At 41.8% G+C, this 25,662-nt stretch overlaps 2 protein-coding genes across 7 annotated transcripts in view; one reads left to right on the forward strand and one right to left on the reverse strand.

Moving 5' to 3' along the window:
* The first annotated feature begins 1,527 nt into the window (after positions 1-1,527).
* Positions 1,528-13,029, forward strand: CYP51A1 (cytochrome P450 family 51 subfamily A member 1). The gene is made up of 10 exons (XM_065832761.2): positions 1,528-1,768; positions 2,530-2,628; positions 3,587-3,763; positions 7,277-7,403; positions 8,513-8,687; positions 8,861-8,980; positions 9,416-9,611; positions 10,182-10,277; positions 11,170-11,338; positions 11,988-13,029. The coding sequence occupies exons 1-10, from the start codon at positions 1,595-1,597 to the stop codon at positions 12,164-12,166; spliced, it is 1,512 nt and encodes a 503-aa protein (XP_065688833.1). The 5' UTR covers positions 1,528-1,594; the 3' UTR covers positions 12,167-13,029.
* A 409-nt stretch (positions 13,030-13,438) lies between these two features.
* The window catches only part of AKAP9 (A-kinase anchoring protein 9), a 112,913-nt gene continuing 100,689 nt past the window's right edge, over positions 13,439-25,662 (reverse strand). For all 6 annotated transcript variants that reach the window (XM_071805138.1, XM_071805143.1, XM_071805142.1 and 3 more), the window contains 11 exons: positions 24,689-24,839; positions 23,108-23,776; positions 21,243-21,448; positions 20,388-20,496; positions 19,382-19,567; positions 18,634-18,834; positions 18,010-18,242; positions 16,964-17,043; positions 16,226-16,301; positions 14,671-14,810; positions 13,439-14,026 (listed from right to left, as the gene is read on the reverse strand). In XM_071805138.1, coding sequence (XP_071661239.1) covers positions 13,983-14,026; positions 14,671-14,810; positions 16,226-16,301; positions 16,964-17,043; positions 18,010-18,242; positions 18,634-18,834; positions 19,382-19,567; positions 20,388-20,496; positions 21,243-21,448; positions 23,108-23,776; positions 24,689-24,839 — 2,095 coding nt within the window. In that variant the 3' untranslated portion in view covers positions 13,439-13,982. The remainder of the gene's footprint in view (positions 14,027-14,670; positions 14,811-16,225; positions 16,302-16,963; positions 17,044-18,009; positions 18,243-18,633; positions 18,835-19,381; positions 19,568-20,387; positions 20,497-21,242; positions 21,449-23,107; positions 23,777-24,688; positions 24,840-25,662) is intronic.

Consider the following 25,662-nt stretch of genomic DNA (forward strand, 5'->3'; position numbering starts at 1 on the left):
GCCGCGGTGAAGCGAACCTGCGTGAACTGAGGTTTGTGACAGAGGCGGAACGGCGGCAAAACTCAAATTACCGGCTAATCGTGCTCCGGCCTTGAAATTACCGGCTGTGACGGCTCCGGCTCCAGCCTCGCGCCCTCAGCCCGCGCCCGGGGCGGGGCGAGGAGCGGTGGCCACGCCTCCCTCCTGCGGCACCGGGGCAGGAGGCGCCGTTGGTTGCCGCGGTAACCGGCGGACGCCCGGAGGGGAGCGGCGGCGCTGCGGAGGACCGCGCCGTGTCGCCAGCGCCAGCGCTCGATGTGGCGGCGGCTGAGGTGCGGAGCCAGCGGCTTGTCTGAGAGGGAGGCCTGCGGGAAGCCCCTCATGCAGCACAGATGTCCTCCTGCTGCTGCTGCTTGGGTCACAGGGAAAAATCACTCCAGAACAGTAGGGGGTTCGCTGCCATTGGTAGCTCTCAGCTAGATATGCTGCAGAAAATAGGCTGAAAATAAAATGCAGGTACATCCTCAAGAGAAAGAACATACAGAGATTGCAAAGGTTCCACTTATTACACTTTTTTTTATTAGTATGGGCTAAGGATATTATAATAATTTGGTACAGCTTTATGCCATCAGCTTGTATTAAACTAGGAAAATTGCAGGCCTTTTCAAGGGACTCATGTTTGAAGACCTGCAACATGGGATAAATCTTCCTGTAAGGGGAGAGAAGAGCACCCGGTGCCTTTGGTTTGTCAGCTGGCAGTCAACTGAAGCTGGGAAAATACTGTTTATGACACATCACTAGTAGAAAGAGAACAGAAGTCCAACAGAGTAAATTAACGTTTATAGCGGAACACACAGAGAGCTCTAGAGAAGTTTCTCCCCACGAGCATTTACTCCATCCAAGTTCACACACACACACGTGTTTCTCCCATGGGAGTTCACCGGATGTGAGTTCATACCCGTGTGTGTCTTTCCACCCCTAAGTTCATATCCACTCGAGGTCTTACTCTCACATGTTTCTTAACATGCCAGTTTAACCCATGCAATCCCATACCCACGCATGTTTAGCCCCCGTGAGTGCATTCCCACACTTTGTTCATCCACGCGGGTATATCCCACGCGAGCATATCCCACGCGAGCACCGCTGCCCTAGAGCGGGGGCAGCGCTGGGCCCGGCCAAGGCCACATCGAGTAGCCTCGAGAGCGTAAGCTCGGGTGCGGGAACTGCCGCGGGGAGAAGAGCAGTAGGTAAGGCAGGCAGAGCCCCGCTCCCTGCTCAGAGTCGGCACTGGGCGGGCGGGGCTCGGGGCCGCGGCCCATGGCGGTGCCGGTGCCGCCCTGGACGGCCGACAGTCCCATGGCGACCGCGCGGCCTCCGCCTCCGCTGGGACGCGCGAGGCTCCTGCCGGTCGCCAATCACCGCCCCGGCTGACGCCCCGCCTACGCCCTCCCGCCAATGGAACGCCTCGCAGCCCAGCAGACGCCGTCACCCCGCGGCGCGCGGCCGCCGGTTGGCTGAGGCGCCCGCAATCGTCACATGGGCAGAGATCAGCCCAGTGCGGGAGGGCGTGGTGGCCGCCGGTTCGGGTTGACGTGCAGGTCCCATCAGGCGGAGGATGGCGGCGAGCGCTGAGGAGGTGCTGAGCGTGATGGAGGTCGGCGGGTCCCTGCTGGAGCGGGTGGCTGTCGGCAATGCGCTCTCCCTCGTCCTGGCCGTCTCCGCCTTCGCGCTGAGCCTCGGCTACCTGCTCCAGCTGGGTTACCGGCGGCACGTCGAGTCCGACCAGAAGGTAGGCGCTGCGGGACGCGCGGTGCCTCAGGCCGGCCGCGGCAGGGCCGGGGCGAGGCGATGGGCCAGGGCTGGGGGCTCGGACCTGTCGCCACCCTCCCACAGAGCGGTGGTCACCGCGGGGAGAGCGCAGGGGAGAGGCGGAGGACCGGGGGAGCCGGGCGGCCTCCCCGCAGGTGCGGGCGAGGAGCGGCGGGGCCGCACCTGGGCAGCCCTTGAGGGGAGCGCAGAGAAACGGACGGTAAAACCCTGGAGTGCGGGAGCGCTCCCAGCAGCTTACACTTCTGGCGGGGATATTGCACCGGCTCGTCCCTTCGCCCAGCTGGTTGGTGTCGCATGAAGCTGAGGTGCTTGGGTTTTGTGGAGGCAAAGGCCGTGCCCGGGAGCGTTTCGTCAGGGCAGATTAAAAGAAGATTCCCGCGTATATATTGATCTCATAGCTAAACTGAGGTTGATGCTTTTGGGGGACTGTTTAACGAATCGTCAGCATTGTTTTGTTCCTGTCTGCCTCCTTTCCAATTGCAGCATCTTCGCACTTTGCTTTCAGAGGCAGGTTAGCAAGAATCTCAATCATATTAATTTTATTTTAACCTCTCCACTTTTAAATGTAGATTAGCCTTACTCTATTTAAAAAAAAAAGTTGTTTGAAGTTGGCCTTTTCACACAAAAGTTTAATAAAAAGCTTCCTCTGTGTTTAGTTTTTGTGTAAATGGACATGATTTTTTTTACTCTTAGAAAATATTTACTCTTCTCTTTCATCAGAAATACCCGCCTTATATTTCTTCAAGCATCCCTTTCCTTGGACATGCATTTGCATTTGGAAAAAGTCCCATTGAATTTTTGGAAAATGCTTATGATAAGGTATGTTTTCCCACATGACTGGCGGGGCATATGCTGACATAATTTTGCGTATCTATTAAGTTCTCTATCTGGAGTCTGATTTAAATCAGTTCATTCTTGTGTACCATCTCAAATATGGAATGGATTGTGCACAGTAGTCTCCGGTTTCTTCAAATCTCTGGATGTACATTGTTAGAGAAACAGTGTTTTCTGAGGTCTCTCTTGTGGTTCAGATTTTAAAAATATGCCTGTGTATTTGGGTAATGCCTGCAGCTGAATCACAAGTTAATTAGAAAGCCATTTTCGTTACATTGATTCTTCCCTTAATTGGGAATTTTTAATCTCTTTACTAATCTGTGACCAGGCTGGAATGTAGGTGACCACCTCTGTAGGCAATTTACTGGATTTTAAGGCCCTTTCCAACATTAAAAAAGCTGGTGTATAAAACTTCTGTAGGTTTTATACTGTAACAACCCCAAAGAAATGGACTAAGGCAGTAGGACCTTAATTCCAAATGCAATAAGATTTGTTGATCTGTTTCACATTGTCTAAAACTTTCTGGAGCCATAAGCTTAAAGCCCAATTTAGTATGTGGAGATCTACTGGAGATGACCTATGAAATATTTGCTCATAATTACCTATGCATAACTCCAAATACAGAGTTTTTTGAGACAATTACTGGAGTAATCCTGTATGTCCTATAGTATTCCTGCTAGTTTTTGTTATGTAATTGGTCTTTTATTTACATTTTTTAAACTAAGTAGGTTTAGAATGTGTGAGATCAGATGTGTTCGTTATTATGTTAGATATGACTTGTGAATAAATTGAGAACAATTTATATATGATTTAAAATATTTTATCCTTATTAAATCCCTAGACAGTTCTTAGGAGACTGATTTGTGGAAGTCTGTACATGAAGAGATACTGATTTCGTGATAGGTATTATTTAAAATAAACTAATATCTCTTTTCTCTCTTAGTATGGACCTGTGTTTAGTTTCACTATGGTTGGCAAGACATTCACATACTTACTGGGTAGTGATGCTGCTGCTCTGCTCTTCAATAGTAAAAATGAAGACTTGAATGCAGAGGATGTATACTCTCGGTTAACTACACCTGTGTTTGGCAAGGGAGTTGCTTATGATGTCCCTAATATGGTATGTATTTAAAATATGAGTAGAAAAGTAACATGATTTAAATTCTGAGTAGGCAGCCCTGAGTTCTTGGCTCTGTGTGATGGAGTTGTGTGTCCATAATCAGTTCTGGCAGCAAGGCCTAAAGCAATTGGTAAATTGTCTATGTTGGATAATCAAAACCAAATATGTTTAGGTTGCATTATTTACCACCTTGCCATTCATCAGTCTGGATCCTATTTTTTGTTCTTGAAATCATCTAGTCCCACCATAGAGGAAAGACTAATAAGTGAGTCATTTTCCTTCCCTTCTAGTGTGCCATTGGCTGTAGTTTACTTTTCCCTTACAAGCGACTTTAGGTCTTCCTTCTGAGAGAGATTTAAGAGTGTTAATTTTTCATTTATACCACGCCAAATCTAGATACAGGAGTATTAATTGAACAATTTGCACCACCAAGTTTGTCGTGCTCAGACACCAGCAAGTCTGTATATGTTTGCAGAACACATTCTGCTTGGGTCTGGAAGCAGAGTGGCTGTGTCACGGGGCCTTGTTTCTGAGCTAAGCATCTGCTGCTTTCTTGTTTGTGTGTGTTCTCTGTCTGTTGACAGAGTCCCAAACTGCAGAAACCAGCTTTTCCATGGAAAAGACTTGCTCCACTGGGACTCTGTATGCAGTGTACATTGACATCGACAGCCCATCGTACAACAGAGTGTGGCAGCAGAAACAGCATTGTGATATACTTTATTTTTGGATTTTCAGCTTTGGCCTCATTTTGTTTGTATAAATGCCTATCATTTGATTGGTAGTAGTTTCTACAGTCGTCAAGACTTTTCCTCCTTAGCATACCTCTTCATTCTCCCCTGCCAAAGGTACTCATGGTGATCGTTCCCCTCTTATGTGGCTTAGGGACAGTAATCACTAGTCTCTTTTGCTCCACACTTGCATTTTGCAGTGACCCACAAAGTACATATGTTGTTTTTACCCCATTCTCTTGGAAATCTCATATACAACTGACTACCAGCAACTTGCCACTTGATAAATAAGTAAAGGCAAAGTTAGTTGTCTCCTGCTCTGTCAGGAAGTGTTAAATTGTGGATAGACAGTGTTATGAGGTTTTGGGGCAGGGTTGTTTGGGTGGTGGGCTTTTTGCACTGTCTGAATTTACGCAGTTCCTCCCATCCCTTTGTGAATTAAACCAGCAGGACCACAGCCTGGATAACAAGTAGGAGATGATAGTTTCTTGCGCCCTATGAGACCACTTCCACAAGTGGAGCCATTCTAACAGACTTGTTTCTACCAGTTTCAGCAGTTGGAGGTCTTCCTCAAAATGTCAGGGATGGAGTTGTGGGTTCCTGTTGGAGCTGCTAGAGTGGACAAGGGTACACAATTATTCAATGCATCTTTCATGATCGTCTCCAGTATATACCAGTTTCAGAAAAGTGTCTATGAATCAGACACAGATGGCTAAACTGGCCACATTTTCACTCTGTTGTGTTTTTTCTTTGGATTCTGACTGTCGTGAGAGGTCTGCTTGAAACTGAAAGGTGCTGGTATGTCTCTTACATGAATGTTCATCCATTTGCTGTTGCAGCGGTTTTGACTTATGCTTTCACATGGATGGATTTGAAGGTCTATCTTCATTCAAGAGCTAGTTCTTTGATGGGATCTAATCTCATCCTTCAAAAGTTTTAAAGAACTTTCTATAAGCTCCTTGGAAATGGGCATCTTTTTAAAACTGTTTTTCAGGCATGTAGGGATGTTGAAGGCCTACCACAGCAGTCCACCATATACTGAATCTTTTCTGAAATAAGATATTTTCCTAGAGTTACCCTCATGTGTTCCGTGGAGTGTGTTTGAGTTCTGCTTTAGTCAAGAGACTCATCTTTTCATATTACTCAGTAAGCCTTTCATGTCTGTAGATAAGTCTACTTCATTCATACCTTTGATACTAGAGGGCTTCTTCCTTTTTACCTCTGCAGATTCAGGTTTCTCAGAAAATCACCTGGGCTACCTTTTTCCACAGCTAGGAGACACAAGGACTTTGCTGTTGGCATGCACTGATTGTTTCTAGTTGTGTGTTTCTCTGTGCGAAGCTAGATAGGTACTGTGTCTGGCTGTGACCAGAATGTATTTTGCTTGAGGTGAGCTGGTGTTTTGCCTAGTGCTACCACCACAATTTCATTTCAAACATCTGCTGAGAAGACATTCAGAGAGCTGTTCAAACTTATATTGCTACTGTTGATGGATCACCCAGAACTTTCTTTTGAGACCCTCTTCTCTCTGCTCAAGCTGCTAAGTCTCAATCTCTCTAGTCCGACAGTGACTTTCAGCCATGTGTTTAAAAGAACTACCTCTTGTCCTTTATCAGGAAGAAGTTACTTATTTGCCAGTAATTACAGTATTTGTTTGTTAATATGGATAGTCTATATATCAGCTTATATTCACTCAGTCTCCTCCCTCCAAGCCTCTTGCAGATAGTTCTGCATTGAGAGGAGCTGAAAGAGCAGATGATGTATTCACTCTCCTGTGTGCCGTTCCTGTCTCCACCAAGCTGGAAGTGGAGATGGGCTGGCATCTGGCAAGGGAAGATGTGCTTGTCTCTTTGCTCTGTGCCACATGTGCCCTCTGATAGTCTACTGGAGTCCTCACTGCATTCTGCAAACAGAAGTTTCTAGGAAGTAACCTTTCTTTTTATGCCTTTAATTTTATAATACTTGCAGAGCACTTGGTTGGAAGGCAATGTTTGTTGTACTACTCGTGGTACGGTGCAGATCTGTAGGACAGATACCCTAATTCATAATTAAGGCTTAAAAATTAATTTAACTTTCTGAGTCAATGACCTGTCAACCCATTGAACGGTCTGATCTAATAATGGACTTTTTTACCAGTAAGCCTCTAAGCTCTGAGTCTATACGAAGAAAGAGATAAGAAGGGCGGGAAACACATGATTTTCCAAGGAAGCGTTTTGCTTCCTGGTTCTGTGCCTGACAATCCTGGACAGTGAGGTCAGAGGGCCTTGTAAAGACAGGTGCATCTCTAGCCCAGAGGGAAGGTATTGCTGCATGAGAGCATTTATACACTCTGGGCAAGGGAAAGCGAGGAGACCACGTAACAAGGAACATGGACTGAATCCAGACTGGGCAAGGATAGGTCTGAGTACATATGTGAAATATGGAATGCGCTTCAGATACCTAATCAATCTCAAAAGGCTTCTTGTATCTTCAGGGATAAAGTTTAACAAAGGTACTAGAATTATTTTTTTGTTTTGGTACTGCAAAAGAGAGAACCATAGCTCCCTTGAGCTAGTATTTTACTTGGATGTTACTAAACCTTTGCTTGAAAGACAAAGAAGGTGAATATTATTATTTATTATTATTACTATTATTATTATTAAAATTTGAGCATCTGTTGTGCCCTGCAGTCCTAATTCTAATCTCCTTTTACTTCTGTATGTTCTTATAGTACAAATGATAAGTTTTTCATTACATTAATATGATGATCCTCATACTGATTGCTTTTTCTGCCATGTTCCTCTAGGTATTTTTGGAACAGAAGAAGATGCTAAAAACTGGGCTGAATATTGCCCAGTTTAAACAGCATGTATCTGTGATTGAAGAAGAAACAAAGGAGTACTTCAAAGCATGGGGAGAGAGTGGAGAAAAAAGTAAGCAAGATCAGATGCATTTTTCCTCTGTTTTTCTGGGAAGGAATTAACACCAATGCAGTATGTTTTTGTAAATTTACTGCCATATTAAAGAAATGTAAAATTATATGGGTAAAACTGTACTGAACATCAGAAGAAATGTGCAAAATACAGGTTTTGTTTAATCAAATTTAAGGCTATTGCAGAATAAAGCTGCTCAGAAAAGAATTGAAAGGAGTGAAGGACTATCTTGCTTTCTTAGTCAGCTTAGAGAGAGTGTATCTGTTGCTTGGCTGAATCGTGCTCGTTTTGCATGATATGAGTCAGCTCAATGTTAACCACCTCTCTGTCCCTGGGAAAAGAGGCTGCTCTGACTCATAGAGCCCGTGTCAGAGATCTTAGTGCAGGGGTCTTCTGCACTGAAGAGCTGTATCCTTGAAGCTGATACAGTTAGGTTAGTGTTCTGAGTGGAATTCTTTTATTTCCCACCCAGCTAGCCTGCTGGCCATAGCCCATCACCAGTGCTGCAAGCTCACAGAGGCACAGCAGTGTCAGAAATATTATTTATTTAAGCATATATATTTATATCTAAGTATATAATATTTTGCTAATGCATGATACTTACACATGTAACATAATTGTTTATTTTGGAAATATATATATTATATAAGATATAGTTAATAATATGATGATACAATATTTTAATTTTAAAGGTGTAAATGTTATTATATAAAAATAATTTGGTCACTGGCAAAACTAACTTGTTTCCCATGAATTTGGATTTCAAAGTTCAGATTTTGTATGACTTCTTTTATATGTATTAAGGATGAGCTTGTGCTGCATGGCTTACTTTAGAAGGATTACTAGATCTCCTAGAAAAAATTCTAGAAAGAAATACATTAGAAAAAAGTCACTGAAATCAGCGTTCTAATTAAAAAGTTATTTGAGGAGAGACCTGATAGACACTTCGTTCTCCTGGTAAAACAATCCTAAAACGCTCTTTAGAATTATTAATCTATATTCAGTTAATTACTTTTCTCTTCTACAAAATAAAAATAAAGAATAATCTGTAAAACACAGCATCTCACCTGTAATGCATCTTCAGTGATGTCTTCCAAATCTTTCCTCAGACCTGTTTGAAGCCCTTTCGGAACTTATCATTTTGACAGCAAGTCATTGCTTACATGGGAAAGAAATACGGAGTTTGCTGAACGAGAAGGTGGCTCAGCTCTATGCGGATCTGGATGGGGGTTTCACTCACGCCGCCTGGCTCCTGCCGGGCTGGCTCCCTCTGCCCAGCTTCAGGTACCAGAAATAAAAAATGAAGCAATTTCAGCATTTTCTCCAAACCTTTTTGTTGTTCACATCCCCTCACACCATTTCTTGTTAGTAAGCTATTCTAGGTATTCGAATAAATCCTTATAAACATTTTATGTGTTAATTTACAACAAGTTGCTAATAAGCGTGTTCAATTGCAGACGGCGAGATCGAGCACACAAAGAAATAAAGAATATTTTCTACAAGGTTATCCAGAAACGTCGAAATTCTGAGGACAAGGAAGATGACATGCTCCAAACTCTACTTGACGCTTCATACAAGTAAGCAAAGGGTTTGAAAACTTCTCATTTATAGATACTTTACTTTGGCTTTGAGCTCTTCATTTAAAGAGATTAATAAATATTCCCTTATGTTTTTGTTGCCAGCAATTGGTCCTAGCTCTATTCTTAAAAACAGTTTAAAAAATTTGCTTGTAAATGGTTATTTAGTTTAGTTTTCTGAGCTTTTTGTAGTGGTCACAAGGTTGCTTCCTTTCGCTTTGCTGGCTGTTCAGTAATGATTTTCTTTAAGGCTCCAAGAGTCTCCTCTCTCCCTCTGTCCTCCCTTCTCCCTGCCCCTGGATCTTTTGCTGCTCTACTTAGAATAGGCAGCAATAGAGCAGAAGGAGAAAGTAGTACATGAGAAGAATCTGTCAGCACTACCATTAGCTGGAAACCTGACCAAAGGAGTCTCTAACAGAACACCCTTCACCCTAGGGACGGCCGTCCGCTGACAGATGATGAAATCGCTGGGATGCTCATTGGGCTGCTGCTGGCGGGGCAGCACACGTCCTCCACCACCAGCGCCTGGCTCGGCTTCTTCATCGCCAGGGACAAAGCCGTGCAGGAGCGGTGCTTCGCAGAACAAAAAGCCGTTTGTGGGGATGACTTGCCACCATTATCTTATGACCAGGTTTGTATGTTATGTTATTCCTGCTGGGTATTTTTATTCTTTTAGATGCTTTATTGAAAAAAAAAAAAAAAGTTAAATATAGTCATATACTTTGTGTAAGAATCATAATCTGGCACAATCACTCTGTGGTAATGTTGTTTGTCAATATATCTCCCCCACCTCCTCAAGTAAATTTTTAGCTCGGTACTGTTTTTTTTAATCAGCATTGATTAAGGAAATTACAGTTCCTACAGTTTCTATTTAAGAAACTATAGTTCTGTAGAGGAGGAAGATCCTCATATTCCCACTGTGGAAGGGGATGCAGTGTGACATTGTTCTTCAGTTAGGCATCAGGAAACACTGATGAGACATATTAGTGACAAACTAGTTGTAATTCATTGCAGTGGTCAGAGATCTCTTAATTGAATCAAATGGAAAGAGAAATTAGCAGGGTACTTCAAGAAGTACATGTAAATATGAACTACTTTTTGTTTTTCTTATTTTTATTTTTTTTAATGGAATAAAATATTGTTTTGTTTGTGTTGACTAAACTTGGCTACATTTTGATATATAATTTTTCTCTATTTTCAGCTCAAGGATCTCAACTTGCTGGATCGCTGTCTGAAAGAAACTTTAAGGCTTAGACCTCCTATAATGACCATGATGAGAATGGCCAGAACTCCTCAGGTGAGGACCCATGTTGGAGCTGCCTTCACTTCAGCAGAACAGGGCTGGAAAAGTATGGGTGTCCCCGTCAGCAAAAGGAAAAACAGGGGTCAGCAGCGTTTGCTGGCAGGACTCAGGCTGGTGGCAGCCTGGGTTGTATTAGTGGGAGTGTAGCCGGTGTTGATTGAGGAAAGGAATTAATACCTTGACCTTGGTAGTTGTTACCTTAATCTGGAATTACTTCTGTCAAGTCTTGGACCCCTCTGGCCCCCAGCAATCAAGATGTTGATGGAGTGAAGCAAGCAGGAGGCCACCAAGGTGGTAGGGGGGTGAGGGGAGGCTGTGAGGGAACAGGGTTTGTTCAGCGTGGGGAAGGGATGACTCTGAGGGGACCTAGTAACAGCCACCTGCAGTCTTAGTCAATGGAAACAACTATTTACTTAGCTGTCAGTCCCACTGAGGTCTTAGTGTGGTGCTGCCATTTAGAGATGCCGTTTGTTTGCCAGAGATTTTTAATATCTATCTTGGAAAAATTTAGCTTGCACTTAAAACAGTACGAGCTAGGAGACTCTGAAAGAAAACTACTTGTTTGTACAAATAAGAGAGAAAGTCAAATAAGTCGAATATTTTTTTTTTTAAATAATGTCCCTCTCATGACAAATTCTTTCAAATAATATTAAGTTCATTTTTTAAAAAAAATTCTCCCTGTAGAACTGCCAGCCTTGTTAAAGCATCTGAATGGCTCCTGCAACTACTTGAACAGTGTTTCCTGTACAAGTAGAACAGTTATTAGGCTGCATTAACTTTAAATGAGCTCATCTAAAAATCTCTTGAAATTCAAGCCTCTCGATACAGCACTTCAGGTAACACATTAAAAAGAAAAATGTGTGGGGTCTTGTCTCTTCTCTTGTAGACCGTTGCTGGATATAATATTCCCCCCGGCCATCAAGTCTGTGTCTCTCCCACTGTTAACCACAGACTCAGGGACTCCTGGAATGATGCTTTGGATTTCAAGCCGGACCGGTATCTCCAAGATAACCCAGCAGCCAGAGAGAAATTTGCATATGTGCCATTTGGCGCTGGTGAGTAAGAAAACACAGCCATTGTGTGCTGGGGTGGCTCACACTGACAGCTCGAACAGCACTGCCCCTGCTGTATTGTCTGCACATTTTTTTTTGTTTGTTTCAATTCCTGCCTAAAAGTTTTCATACTGTGAAAGTGCTGTTAGAAGAACAAAAGGTCGATAGTTTTGCAATAGCAGTAGCAATCGAACCAAATCTGTAGGTAAGCATGTGTGATATTTGACTCGACTCTCTTCAAGTCAAGGTAAAAACCTGGTAACACAAAGTCAGTTTAAGGCAGAGCAAAAATCTGCATCAAGAGTCACAACTGCTAAAACAGTTTGCAGATACCACCACAACAGGGTTAGAGTTGGTATCGTTTCTCAGGGTTGCAAATGCTTCTTTGGTGATACATAAATTAACACTTTCTGGTGAGGCCAGAGCAACAAAATCTCCTGCAAATTCCTTGGTCTGTTTTATGCAGTGACAGCTTACAAAAACATGACTGTCATGGAGGTGCACAGTGGTTTATGTGCAGGATCAGAGTCTGATATTCTTTGGAAAGGAAAGAAGCAGTTACTGTCTACATAAATTTTTTTAAAGGTAGCTTGTTTTCAGAGGTGCTTTAATAACTATGTATTCTGACTGCTTTTCGTGGCTTTCCTTCTAGGCCGTCATCGCTGCATTGGGGAAAACTTTGCTTATGTGCAGATTAAGACTATTTGGTCTACTTTGCTTCGTTTGTATGAATTTGACCTCGTCGATGGCTATTTTCCAACTATAAATTATACAACGATGATACACACACCTAATAACCCCATTGTCAGATACAAGAGGAGGTCATTGTAAATTCTGGAGCTAAAACCTTAGCTATTTAAATTGTGTAAACTAACAGACTTTTGAATAAAATTGTGGCAAAATGAGGGGCAAATGGAAACTGTTGCATCTACTGTTATGAAAGCAACAGTACTTACCAAATGCAACATCTTTGCATTTCTTTTGTTTAATGCTGATGTGTATAATTGCTCGTTCTACAACTTTCTCATTGAATTTTTAAAGGAAAAAGTGTCTTTTCTATTGGTGTAACACTTTTAAGATGCATGCCTACTCTTCAAGGTTATGAAATAAGTAATTTCTACAAACTGAACTCTTTGCTTCTGAAAAATAACTGAAAACTACTCTTCCCTGGGTAATATGGGTGAGACTGCATACCCTGACTGCGTATCCAACTGCAGGAAATCTGTCAGGGAACAAGCACCAAGGGGGAATGTACTGGGTGGTGCCTGACTTCTGGTGTTTGTGGTCTTGAGCCAAGCAAACTAGGTACAGTCCTGGCTGATTATTTTAAAAATGTTACTGTACAATGTTCACAGAGGAGTCTTCTGAGAAAAAACAATTTAAATGTCTAACTTGAAGCAGCTGTGAAATGCTTTGGTTCAGAAAGCAACAAATAATTTTCTAAAAGTTTCTGAAAGTACTGACCACTGAAAGTGATGTGTGAAAGTAACAATATGATGATGATGATGCAAACATTAATTCTGTAAATAACATGTTTGTGTTTAAAGTGGTCACAAATGAAGTGAAATAGCTGAGTGTAGTCCACCTTTGTACTGACTCATGCAGGATTGTTAAATAGTGTTTGGTTTGAGTGGTGCTGATAAACGATAATGAGCTCTGGCTCACACAAACTTTGAATTAAATTTATAAACAAACCTCCTGTGGAAGCTTTCTGTGCTCAACCCTGTCAATTCTGAAAAGCTTTTCTAAGGAACTTTGTACTTAGGAGAAAGAAAATGTATTAGAAAGATGGTCATGCAGGGAGCTCCCCCACTTCCTTAGTGCTCTCTGCAGCAAGGGCTTTACTCTGTCTTTCCTGTTCCAAACTTGGGTGTAACTGTTGTAAAACTTCATGTTTGTATCAGTCACAGCAACTGTGGGAGTGCAGCATCTTCCCGCCCCCTCAGGTGTGAGCAGGGTCTGCAGACACCAGGCTTGGTCCTGTCCTCTCTGCAGAAGCATTTGGAATCTGTAAAAAGTAAAGCTGTGGCCACCACAAGTAGGAGGAGCACAGGAAGGAGGAACCTCTTCAGTGTGAATAAGGAAGAGGTTCTTGAACACCGGTTAAAAGCATGAAGTTGTCTTTATTTCAGTACTTTGACAAAATACCCATAAAATTCAAAACTTCTACCATTACAAAAATAGGTCTCTACAAGTGATATTCTGTCTGCACTGCCAGTAGCAAATATTACGAGAATCATGGAACTTCAGTAGCCTTGCCAGAAAAAGTGCAAGTAAACTTCGCTGAATGTAGCTCAATTTCATTATTACACAAGTTTCATCTTCGCACCCTTTTGATAAATACACACTTCATAAGTTAATTGTTTAAATTAGCATTCCACAAATATACACGTGATTTAATGGTGGGGAGGGTTGTTTTTTTGGTTTTTCTTTTTCTGCTTTTTTTTCCCCCATGAACACGAAGTGTCTATATACATAAATCCCAGTCTGCGTGGGTGTGCCAGGATGGAACTGTATACAATCGTCTAACTGTGTTCTTATTGGTCCCACAATATACACATTATACAAAAGCACAGGAAGAGCAGAGATTTACAGAAGGCAATCGATTAACATCACTGCCCATGATGGAGCTGTTGAAAGGGAATTATTATCTTCTCATACCCACGTGCAACTGAGTGTACGAAGTCGAACCTGCAAGAGAGAGAAAGATTTTCATCAAGATTACGAGGAATAAGTTGATAAGGATTCAACAATGGCGCATTATTTTAGATGAATAAGCATGAAAGATTTTACACGGGAAATCTTTTAAGAATGAAACTTCCTCGAATGATGGATTTTATGCTACACAGTAAGACTTTAACACAGTAACTGCAGAAATCAAGTTTGTTAAATTACATCCCTTTGATTTGACAATTTGCTTGATGTGTTCCTTTCACACCACAGAAAATACTATCACCTAAGGGACAAAAAGGTTGTAACTTCTGTAATCCAAGCGGTAGGAGAAGAAATTACCCTTGTACTCCCACACCCCAGTCTTTTGGGTACATTTTTCTCCATCTAGCTTGAAGTCTTAAGACGCTAACTAGATCCCTGCCGCACATTTATTAGAGATCAGGGAAAGTTAAAATGTTAGCAGTAAGTCCAAAATCTGGAATTAAAGCACACTTGTATGTCTCCCTTTACACAGTTTTACAGTTTTCTTTTCAATGAGCTCAGGATAGACCCTTGTTTGAGGCTGAATGTTTGTTACGTATCCCAGAGAAGCAGCACATGCTTTCTAACAGGGAACTGTGCTTTGTGCTGCCCAGGAGCCGCGAGACCTTTCCCACACTCACCTGACTGCACGCTGCCCAGCCGCCTCTGCAGTGCCTCCAGCCGGTGGATGTAATCTGTTAAAGCTCTTTCAGGATCATAGTTCTGCAGCTGAGGACAGGCGAAAGAGACTGGGTTTAAATCGGTTGGCATACTGTGGAACCTAGGGGCAGAAAAACGCACCTTTTAAAAAAGCGAAATTTCAAATAGAAGTGTCAGCAGACACAGCAAATAGTCGTAAGCAGGGACACCTTCCTGACTGCACGTCCCTTACGTTACCCTTGGGGCAACCAGCGCACCACACCCATTGAGCCTCCCTGCCATTTATTGCCCAAGCCACTGCTACCTCCCCCAGTGAAAACACTTTGCCCAGTTGCCTTTTCTTTCTACTGCATCTGATTTGTCACTGCAGTTCTTTGGGATGAAGACTGACCAGCAAATTCCTACTAAGACTGCAGTAGAAGCTGTGGTAGATTCAAGTTTGCTTTTCATAGAATCGTTTTGGTTGGAAGAGACCCTTAAGATCATCAAGTCCAACCATAACTCTAGCGCTAAATATGTCTCTAAGAGCCTCACCTACACGTCTTTTAAACACCTCCAGGGATGGTGACTCCACCACTTCCCTGGGCAACCTGTTCCAATGCCTGACAAACCTTTCCGTGAAGACATTTTTCCTAATTTTTCTACTAAGAAGCTTGTGTGAACCAGGACACAGTCATCTTTACAGCATTCTGTCTCTCTTTGTTACTCTCTGTAAGTAGATAAAACATTTTTTCCATGTGAACTGTTAAGTTTGCCACAAGCTAAGATTACAAATGTTGAAGTGGTTTATACAAAAATGAAGAACCAAAATGCCTACACTCTCATATTCTGTAAAGATCCGAGCTCACAACTCCACCTAAACTCAAAGGTAGGTGGTGTTCATAAAAATGTTGCCTGGTTTCACTGGTGTCTGATTCACTGATACCTCTGGTATCACACCTTAGTACAGCCAGCCACAAGGGTTTAATCAAGACCAAGCAGTGGAGCTACCAAGCAGCTTCCACCCACGTTCTTGTGGCCACAAGACCGCGGTCATTCCTCCCAGCCCGCAGTAACCGAAGGACATTCCCCAGCCATGGTGAGTGTCCCTGCTTGTTCCTGGCCCTGCTTCTCCCCTCCTTTGTCTGAGGGCACCTGAGGCAGCCCCTCCCGGCACCACAACCTGCTGCCAACCAGAAAGGTGGACAGGCAGCGGTGGTTTGCTTGGGTGCAAAGCCTGGACTCTGTGGGGGTGGATAACCGTGGATCTACCACCAGCTCCAAGAACGTGACACGAATCAACAGCAGAAGTCTGCAAAGCTTCGGCCTTCATCAGGTGATGAGCAAATGCACACTGAAGACCTGAGATGTAATTTGCTACATATCCTTACAAAAAAAGTTTTATGAAAATCTTATGGCCTCAAAGATTACAAACCTCACCAGTAAGCCCTGGTGCATTCATTTAGTTAAGCAGTGTTCTGACAGAGAATAACAATCTCAAATAAAGCATACATATGCTGAAAGTTTACAGGAGATCTAGGGGACTCCATGTCTGACCTGGATCTATAGGAATGCCTTTGTTCTCCATAAAGATCCACGCCACCAGAGGATGAATCAGGGCGTAGTTCATTGCCTAGAAAGATAAAAAGCAATGTCTTGAAAACTGAAAAAAACTAACACCTTTTGTACTTTGCTGGGAATCTCAAATGCGAGTTTTCTGTTTGTGTATCACAAAAGCGGTGTTTAACAAATGTAGACCACTTTCAGGCTGATAGCCAGGAATTCATACAAAAGCTTCTGATTCTCCTAAGGTTCCCACCAGAAAGCAAACGGAAAATCAGATTTCCCAAACTTTAAGCTATAACAAAAGGATGACAGGCTTTTGTTCTGAGGAAAAGTCCAGGGAGGGCTCTGTCACTGCTGTGGGGGACCTGTAGTTGCCATGATTTCTCTGTCCAGCCTGTATCACAGATGGGTGTGCAGATCTCTTATGAGAAACCCAGTGGCTTCTCTAAAACTGTTTTTACAAACATTCCACAGGTAAAGGTGCCATATTTTTTTAAATCCCAGTCACAATGGAGCAAAACAAGCAAACAGATTAGTGTCTGTGCTGAACATAGAAACTATCAGAAACCTGAGAAATAAGGTTAATTCATGCTATTACAGCAAAAAGCAGGGGGAACAGCACCCCATTCATTACACATGAGGAAAATATAAATTAAAAAACCATCTCCATTAAGCAATGGCGTGACTCGCGAATACTTTTTTTTCAGTCATTACTGAACTATGATTTACCTGTGTTCTGGCTAAAGACATTGACACTTAGTACACCAGAACCTGTAACTCTCTGCCATCGACGAACCAGGAACTTCATTCTGCATTTCAAATAACAAAAACAAACAAACTTCAGGATAAATGAAATAGTCTGCTAAAAATGATCTGCTTGTTGTATTCTAGAAGGCATAAGAATTTCTTGGACACCATCTAAAATCTGAAGATCAAGTAGAAAACATCCTTACATTACACATCCCTAAGAAAAACATCTCTTGTCCAAATCTGCTTTCAGCTTCACCTCTGCAATTTCAGTGATTCCAGAGGTGCTGAATAAGTCCAAGTGGACAGCAAATGGCTCAAGCACATAAGCAACAGGGCATCAGCATTTTAAAATCATACTAAATATACTCGTTGTTGTGTCACATCCCCAAAATTGTAACCGCAGAGTGCTATGAGTAAAAGCCTCACTTAAAATAGGTTGCTTGAATTTATACTGCACCCAAGGCTCAGAGCAGTAGCAAAGTAGAAGTGCTTGGGGCTTCAAACATTTGTGAAGATTTGCCAGCAACACGGCAGAACTATGCAGGAGTAACCTTCACTTGTTCTTCCTCATCTATTCATCCTCAGTCTGAGACCTAAAGTCTTGTCAATTCAAAGGACTACCCAGATGGATAAAATCAGTTCATAAATCTGTATTACACTTACATGTAAGAAAAAAGTTGCAGAAAACACCTTTGTAAATAAGTGCAGCCCTAGAATAGCTAGTCATTTTTTTCCCTAATATTAAGACTTTATCCAATAGACTCCTTCTTGGATTGCTTATCAATGACAGAGCCATTTTCAAGTACGATCAGACTGCCTATTCCTAACACAGATTTTACCGATGCTCTCCTCAACTTGTCACACAGTTTCTATTACACAGTATCTACTATATTAATGACTACCAAAAATATATAAATTAAAAAGGATTGGAGCATGAGAAGTTCTAGATTCCACTAGACAGCTAAAAAAGTATATATTAAACTGCACAGCTGTATCTGTTCACAATCCAGCTGCCCCCAGTTTACCTTGAAATTGCGATGGAGACTCTGACCGCAGAGCGAAATCTTGTAAAGCCCTTGGAGTGATGGGTGATGATCTCGAGGTCTGTGTAGGAAGGCTGTCCACCCATCCGTGCAATGAGGGCCAGCGTGGCCTCTTCACACTCCTGGAATCCTCCCAGTAACAGCAGCAAGTATTTTTTCTGATATATGAGAGCTTTCCGAAAGCTTTCTGCTCGTAGGTATTTGCCATAAATTCTCTACAACAATGGAAAAAAAAAGTGAGGGAGACTACAAGCTCCACGAATGATTACAGTTCTAAGACTTTTGACATAACTTCTCCTACAGTGTTTCTGTGATTATTCATTTCTTGCTATCATGGAGAAGACTGCACTACTGTTCACACTTGTTTAATGTAGCTTCATAACTTAAGGATCACCCGAGCAGCAAGAAATACAGCACGCACAAAAAACAATAGAGGTGCTTGCGTATCATTCTTGGGGAGAGAAACTTAAAGTCATATATCTGAGGATAAGAATTTAAAAACTGAATTACTGTCTGTTTACTTAGAATAAACGGAGTGAATGCAACACAAAACAGGTCCAAATAAAAATGATAAAAGCTGTGGTTAGTAAGACAAAGTCCTCCTACCCTTAAAACAGCATTTTCAGAATCTGATCCCAGCTCTCTGAGGAAAGCTTCGCTCCTGAGCTCTGCTCTCAGCTTGGAGATCTCTGCATTTGCTTGCTTCAAAGCTTTCTGCAGTGACAGCTTTTCTCTGCTCCAAATTTCCTTCTCAGAGGCAACAAGAGTATCGATATTAACGCCAACATCCGATGAGTGTCTAGAAGACTGAAAAGGAAAGAAACTGAGTTTGAACCACACAGTTTGGAACAGCCTGAGATGTGCCATTCTAGTTGTTAGTTTGGTGCAGAGCTCATAAAATTATTGGGAGGAAAACTACCCTCTGAATGGATGTGAGGCCACCCTTGCATCCTAACACATAAACACAGTTAAGGAGCCTGATTGATGTCCTAGAAAAATACAGTTTCTCCAAAAAAGAATCCCCCTCATGGGATCATACTAGCTTCAGGGTGTTGAAGCTACCTGGATCTATCTGCTACTCATCAGAGTGATGAGATACAGATCAAGATGAGAAGCACATGGAATTTAAAAGAAAAGAACAGTTAACAAAAAGAAACTGTGTAAAATCACAAAGTTTAAAGTAAACAGAGTGAGTTGAGATATATTAACCAAGGACAAGAATAACTCACAACCATTTACTTTACAGAGGGAACCTGAGAAAGACAGCATGGCTATCCCCACTGAGGTGACTAGGGCAAAGAATGATGCTTTTACACCTATATACGTAGTTATATCAGCACCCCTAAAGACATACGTAGTCTCCAGAAAGTTGTCTGTGCTGGCATCTTCTCAGTTCTTCCTCCAGTTTCATAACAGCATTCCTCAAATTGTTCTTCTCCTCGCTCAGCCTGCTGACGAAGCCGGTCAGCTCAGCGTTCTGCCGCAGCAGCTGCTCGGTCAGCGCGCTCGACGGGGTCCCCGGGGGCAGCAGCAGCCTCAGCTGCAAGGAGGGAAGGAAACCAAACACAAAACTGAAAAACTTCTGTAAAGAATGACAATAACTTCATAATAACTGATAGGAAGAAAACATAAATGTACACATCAACTATAATGTGCCTTTCTCTTCTATGCTTATCCTGTATAACATAGCAGAATATCTTCATTTAAGCTCAATTGTACCAGCTATAACAATGTCCAAAGCTTTTCTACTACATTTCGATTTATCTAACTCAGAGGAAAATAAAAGCCCTGAAGCTTTTTTCAAGTCATGTTGAAAACATTTGCTTAAAATGCAGGTAAGGTCCTAACCAGGCTCAGTTAAAATCAAATATTGCTGAAGGCTTTGTCACAGATTACCTCACTTCATTTTTTACACAGCTGCACACCATTCAGTCTTCAACTGCCTTTCCTTTGGTAAATACAGGGCAGTTTAAGTAAATGTGTTATCTCAACACAATATAGTAAATATTAAATGTTGACTTACTGAAAGTAGTGAGCAAAGTTTCTCACTTACAGAAATACTGCTGAAAGGAAAATATATCTTCTTAAAGAAAAAGACTGAGATTTTAAAAAATATAAATAAACTGGAAAAGTTTTAATTTGAAAGTTGCAAATTCACTTTTAAGTTAATTCAAATTGAAAGGACAAAAGAAAAGTTTTTTTATCCCTCACTAATTCCAAATCAGCAAACACTCACTGGAGCAGATTTTCCTCTGTGAAGTACAGACCCGGATAAGCACAAACTAACAACTCCTTGCCCGTTTCTGTTCACAGCTCATCATCCAAAATCTCCCACCGAAGTTACAACATCACACTCTCACCTCTTCCAGACAGGACAATCCAGGCAGTTTCTGCAGCTCTGAAATTACTTCCTCAATAGCATTTTGTATTGCAATGAAGTCTTGATCATCTGCTGCTTCAAACTGTAGCCTGAAACAGAAGGGACAGGTTGAGCAGCAGGTGCAGCCTGACAGCACGAGCCAGACCCAGGACTTTACGTCCATCCTGTTCCACATGAAACAGATTTTAAAATGTGGTTCTGCTTCCCACAAATTTGTTGAATCTGTGTGAGCAAAATCTTAGGTTATTTTCAAGATATAATGCATTATGCTTTGCCCAAATATTTCAGAATAAAACTTTAATATTAAAACACCATCACAGTAAAATAAAAACAGATTCAAACCTCCTATGGACCTGGTACCATGCTATCTTTTTTTTTTTTTTTTTCTCAAGAAGACAGTAACCTGAGAAAATAAGAATCAAGATCAGTTTTGCCTGACCACAAAATATTATTTTTTTCTGAGGGGAGAAAGTGGGATGATCCGTAACAATAATCCCTATACTTGTCCCCTCAGACAGTGAATAATTTCATTACTAAATTGTCTTAAAATGATCTACCTGCACCATACCCAAACAAACCTTATCACTTTTCAGAGAAAAAACCCAGTTTTGCTGTAACTTATATAGGAACATCTTAAACATGTAAGAGTTAGAGGAGGACTTGATACTCCGTGATCCTGTCTTATGTCAGCAGATCCCAAGCAATAGCAAATAGTATAAAACTCGAATGACCCCAAAATCAGTTAGGCCTGCAGTCTGAGAATTATGATTAAACCCTGATATATTTGCTTGCTGCTTTCTATTAACAAAACCAAGTAGCCAAAGACTGGTCTAACCTGCTGGCAGCTTTCTGAGCCAACCGCTTCAGCTTTGGAGATGCATTTTGCAGCTTTTTTCTGACATTTTCCAGAATTTCAGTAGCAGCAGAGAGATCTCCTCCTCCTGTCAGCGTTGGGTAGGTTGATTCATTCATCTCAGCTCCTTCCATTTTTTGCTGAAGAACCCAATTTCTTGTTCTCTCACTGGGTGTGTCCCATGTAGTCTGTATATAAATAAGTATTTATATATATATATATATATAATGCATGCTTTAAAAAGGAAACATTCAATTTGGAAGCACACTCAGAAACTGAAGAACATATCTGACGCAGAAAGGAGTACAGTGTGACTACATTACTGTTGCACTAAACTTTGTGAATGGTATAGCGTGATGCCTCTCTTTGCTAAGATCTGGCCATCATACAGCTGCAGTGTGAATCCACTCAGCCAACCCAGCTGCCAGGAACCCACCCAGCCTTGCTGTTCCTTCTGCCAGCAGCTCCTTCACCAGCTGTGTGTGGAATTTGGGCAGCTGTGCTCACGTCTCGGTGACCAATTCACAGTCAGAGGAGCAGGACTGGAAAAGCGCACGCACCATGGTCCTGGCGCTCAGTCCCCAGTAGCAGGCAACCACTCTACTGATGCTGCCACAAGTGAAGTACAGTCCACTGAGCAGATGTTCCTCAGCCTGTAACCCCACACTGGCCGGGGAGAACCGCCAGCCTCTCCAGGAAAACCCGAGTCTGCAGATGGGTCTTTGGATATTTGACCACAGAGTGGTACCAACGAAACAAAAGAGGGTGTTGCGCACGTCATGGGAAGCAGCAGGAGATTCACTGTTTGAAACTCCAGGCAGATCCTGGAAAGCACAACATACTGTTTGCTGCTGAGGAGGGGAAAAAGCTCCAGCAGCCACCACCAGCCTGATCCAAGGGAAGACCCTTCTGCCTGCGGCACTGGCAGCTACCTCTGGGCACAAGAGCCAGGTGCTCCAATGGAGTGTGGCAGGAGGCTGATGCTGTCACAGTTATCGATCCCCAAACATCCTCCCTCCAGATGGGAGTAGTTTCCAGTGCTTCAGAACAAGAATAACCAGTAGCCAAAGTAGATGAAGAGAAAAATTTCCTTCCTGTCTCCACAGACAGACAGCTGTCACAAAGCACAGAATGATGGTGCAATGGGCGAAAGAATCATCAGCAAAGAGCAAAGTCTCCTGTGAATGCTCTCTGGGACTGTCCATGCATCACCCACTCAGCACCAGATATCTCCTACAGGGAAGTACGAGAATTTCCAAACCTTTTATGAGACAGAAAAAATTATAGGCTGTGGTTCCAACTTTTGTTCATCTAAAAATTAGGCTGAATGCTAAAACTAATTTTTTACATTGATTTCCTCCTTGTATTTTGTTTGCTAACAGATATATATTCATGCATATGTTTGTTGATTACTTACTTATTTAATTATTGAAGTTGTTGGGAGATGACTTTTAAATGTTCCAAAGACCACTTGCGGTTTATAAACTAAAGAGCACTGACCTAGAGCATTCCTGAGTAGGAACAGATCGTTCCTGTGACTGGGTGCAGGGAATATTCTTCTATACCAAGACACAAAGTATGTGTATATATTGAGATGCACTTCTCCTGCTCACGCTCCTCTTCACACATCTCTACAGCTTAATTCTCAGGGGATGTGTGCGAATAGTTTTAGGTAGCAAAACTGGAATGCCTTCCCTTTCTCTTTCCCTGATGCCTGTATTTTGTAATCTGCAGGCTACATTATAGACTGAGTAAAGGAACAGTGACACACAACACTGATTGAACAAAAGATTTAAAAGCTAAATTGCACAGTTCAGTATTACACATTGCTCTCAGTCTCACTGTACCTCATTTGGATTGTGGCTTGGTGTCCTTTCGGCTTCCTTTCTTCCTTCATTCTCCTGCTCTTTTTTCTGTAATTCTTGGATTATTTCCTGCAACTTCTTTGTTTCATTCCCTAATTTATGAACTTCTTGCTTCTTTTCTCCAAGTTGCCACTGCAGGTCTTCTACTTTAGACTCCAGTTCATGGAGCTTCTTCTGTGCGATTATGTTAGCATCTTGTTCTGCTTGTAATGCTTTCCTCTGGATCTGCCTTTCTTTTTCCAGTTGCTGTCTCACTTGCACAGATTCCAGTTTATACTTCTCCATTTCACTTACTAACTCCACTATACGGTCATGCTTTTCATCCATTTGTTTCTGTAGCTCTTTAAGTAATTCCTCAGATGGATTAGGTGTTCCAGCTTGCCCCTTATCTTCAGCACTTTGAAGCTGAGCACACAGCTCTTTTTCCCTTTCTAGGGCACTGCTTATTTCGAGAGCTCGAACCTTCTCTGATTCAAGAAGCACCTGCAACTCAGAACTACGGCCTCGTTCACGTGACAGCTGGGCAGCACTGAGTGCTTCTTGGGATTCGATTTTCTGTTGCAGATCAGTTGACAGCTGTTTCTCTTGCTCCAAAAGTTTATTCAACTGCAAGTTCTTTTGTTTTTGATCTTCAAGTGAAAATTTTAAATCCTTCCATAAGAAAACAGATGAAAAGAACTGATTAAATTAAATTGCTTTGTGTATACTTTCCATTATCTTCTGCAAATTGCAAATATGCTACTTCTACACACATTGCTTTTAACAGGTTTTGCTATTCACAATTAATGTCACAATACTCTGAATGCTGCAGTCACATCCGATATTAAAATATATTACAGGCGTCTTTCTTCTAAAATCAGATAATCTCATAAAAGAAGAATATTTGCAACACATACGTTTTAATGAGAATCAAGCAGCTGTAGTTCTGAAGTTTAAGATAACTGCCTGCTTTTACTTTCTAAAACTGTGAAAGTGATTTTGCAAGTTAAGATTACAAGATGTAAATAAGCCTATGCTGTTAAAGTGATGGCTTTTCTGTCTCAATACTTGTACTAGGATACCTGCTCTCTTCCTCACTACATCAGACACTGCAGAAGTACTAAGGAAGCTCTGCTTTCTGCTAAAGTTAAAAGTTAACTCCCCAGTTTGGTTTTCATGAGGTGGAACTGCTGACTTTTAAAATGGAGACAAACAATGTAACTCCTTAAATAACACTCTTAAATCCTGTCTTTTATGAGTTAGGTTGTGGTGGGGGCTAGGTGCAGCCATGTTAGCAGTGTCCTGGCCCCTTGAATATCTACGAAGTAGAGTCTATTCATCTTGGACCTGACAAGCCCAGTAGTAAAATTCCTACTGATTTAAATGGAATTTGCATCAGGCCTTTTTCTTTCTTTGCCACACAGCTTCTATACGTCTTTCTTCAGCTCTAGATGACATAGTACCCCTGTTGAAGACAGTAAATGGAGCACACTTTGGACAAAAATGTAAGCTGAGATGAAGCGTTAACCAAAAGAATATTTTTGTGCTCCTTGATGTTCCAGGCCATTTGGCATTACGGAATACCTCAAGCTCTTCTCTTCGTCTTTCCTCATTGCGTTCCATTTTAGATTTTTCCTTTTCCAAGGCCCACTGTAGCTCTCTTGATTTTTTTTGTTCACTGGCCATTGTATCCTTGAGAATATCTAACTCAGCTGCTTTTTCTTTAACTTCCGTCCTAAAAGAGAAATGAGCAATCTTCAGATTAGACAATGGCTCTAATCCTTCCACAGTAACATCAGTTACCTGATATTTATTCCATCTTGTGCACTGAAAGCATTGTTTGCATAGTAGAGTAACAATGAAAAGCCTATTTAGAAAAGCAAGCCTAACTCAAAAATAAGAAAGTAGCATAGCTCAAAATGGACAGAAAGTGTGTCCATCCTGCTAACTTTGTAGCTGCCATTTTTCATTACTCAGTGGCTCGGAGGCAGCTGGTGTTCAGCTTAACCCAGTCACTGGCCAAGACCTGAAAGAATACAGCGGAAATGTGTCTTGCTGCCAAGTGTCTCAGAGGGAAGAAAAATTCTTTAAAAAGTCTATCTTTTGCATTGGAAGGGAATAAAAAAAAAAATGTATGCCCTGAATTTTCTCTTTTTCTTTTTAAAATCAATTCTCCATCAATTTGCAAAATAATCTTGCTCCTGATAGTCTAGAAAGGCTATAAAGTAATCTATAAAATACCAATTTAAACTATCTTAATTTGTTACCTCTGAGCTTGACATTAAGATACCATACACAGGCACATCCATCTGGTAAAGGCATAAATGATAAAGGCTTTCTTGAGTGCCAAATATTTGGCCTGGTACCTCTGCTGTTGACCATGTCAAAGTAACACTTAGAAATTATCTCACACGGAAGTACTTGCAAAGTCATCTGAACTCTGCAGTTTGTTTTCTCCATGTTCAGTTTTAGAAGGAGAAAAACCCTCAGTAAATATGGAATACTTATTGACTTGTATACAGTAGTCTAATGTGTCAAAATTTAAAAAGAAACTTGAT

The sequence above is a fragment of the Patagioenas fasciata genome, chromosome 2 (assembly GCF_037038585.1).
Source record: "Patagioenas fasciata isolate bPatFas1 chromosome 2, bPatFas1.hap1, whole genome shotgun sequence".
Classification (NCBI taxonomy): domain Eukaryota; kingdom Metazoa; phylum Chordata; class Aves; order Columbiformes; family Columbidae; genus Patagioenas; species Patagioenas fasciata.

Coding starts and splice junctions, on each gene's coding strand:
- CYP51A1 (XM_065832761.2), top strand. CDS start 1,595: ATGGCGGCGAGCGCTGAGGAGGTGCTGAGCGTGATGGAGGTCGGCGGG. Junction 1,769..2,529: donor ACGTCGAGTCCGACCAGAAG/GTAGGCGCTGCG, acceptor CTCTTTCATCAG/AAATACCCGCCTTATATTTC. Junction 8,981..9,415: donor CTACTTGACGCTTCATACAA/GTAAGCAAAGGG, acceptor CCTTCACCCTAG/GGACGGCCGTCCGCTGACAG.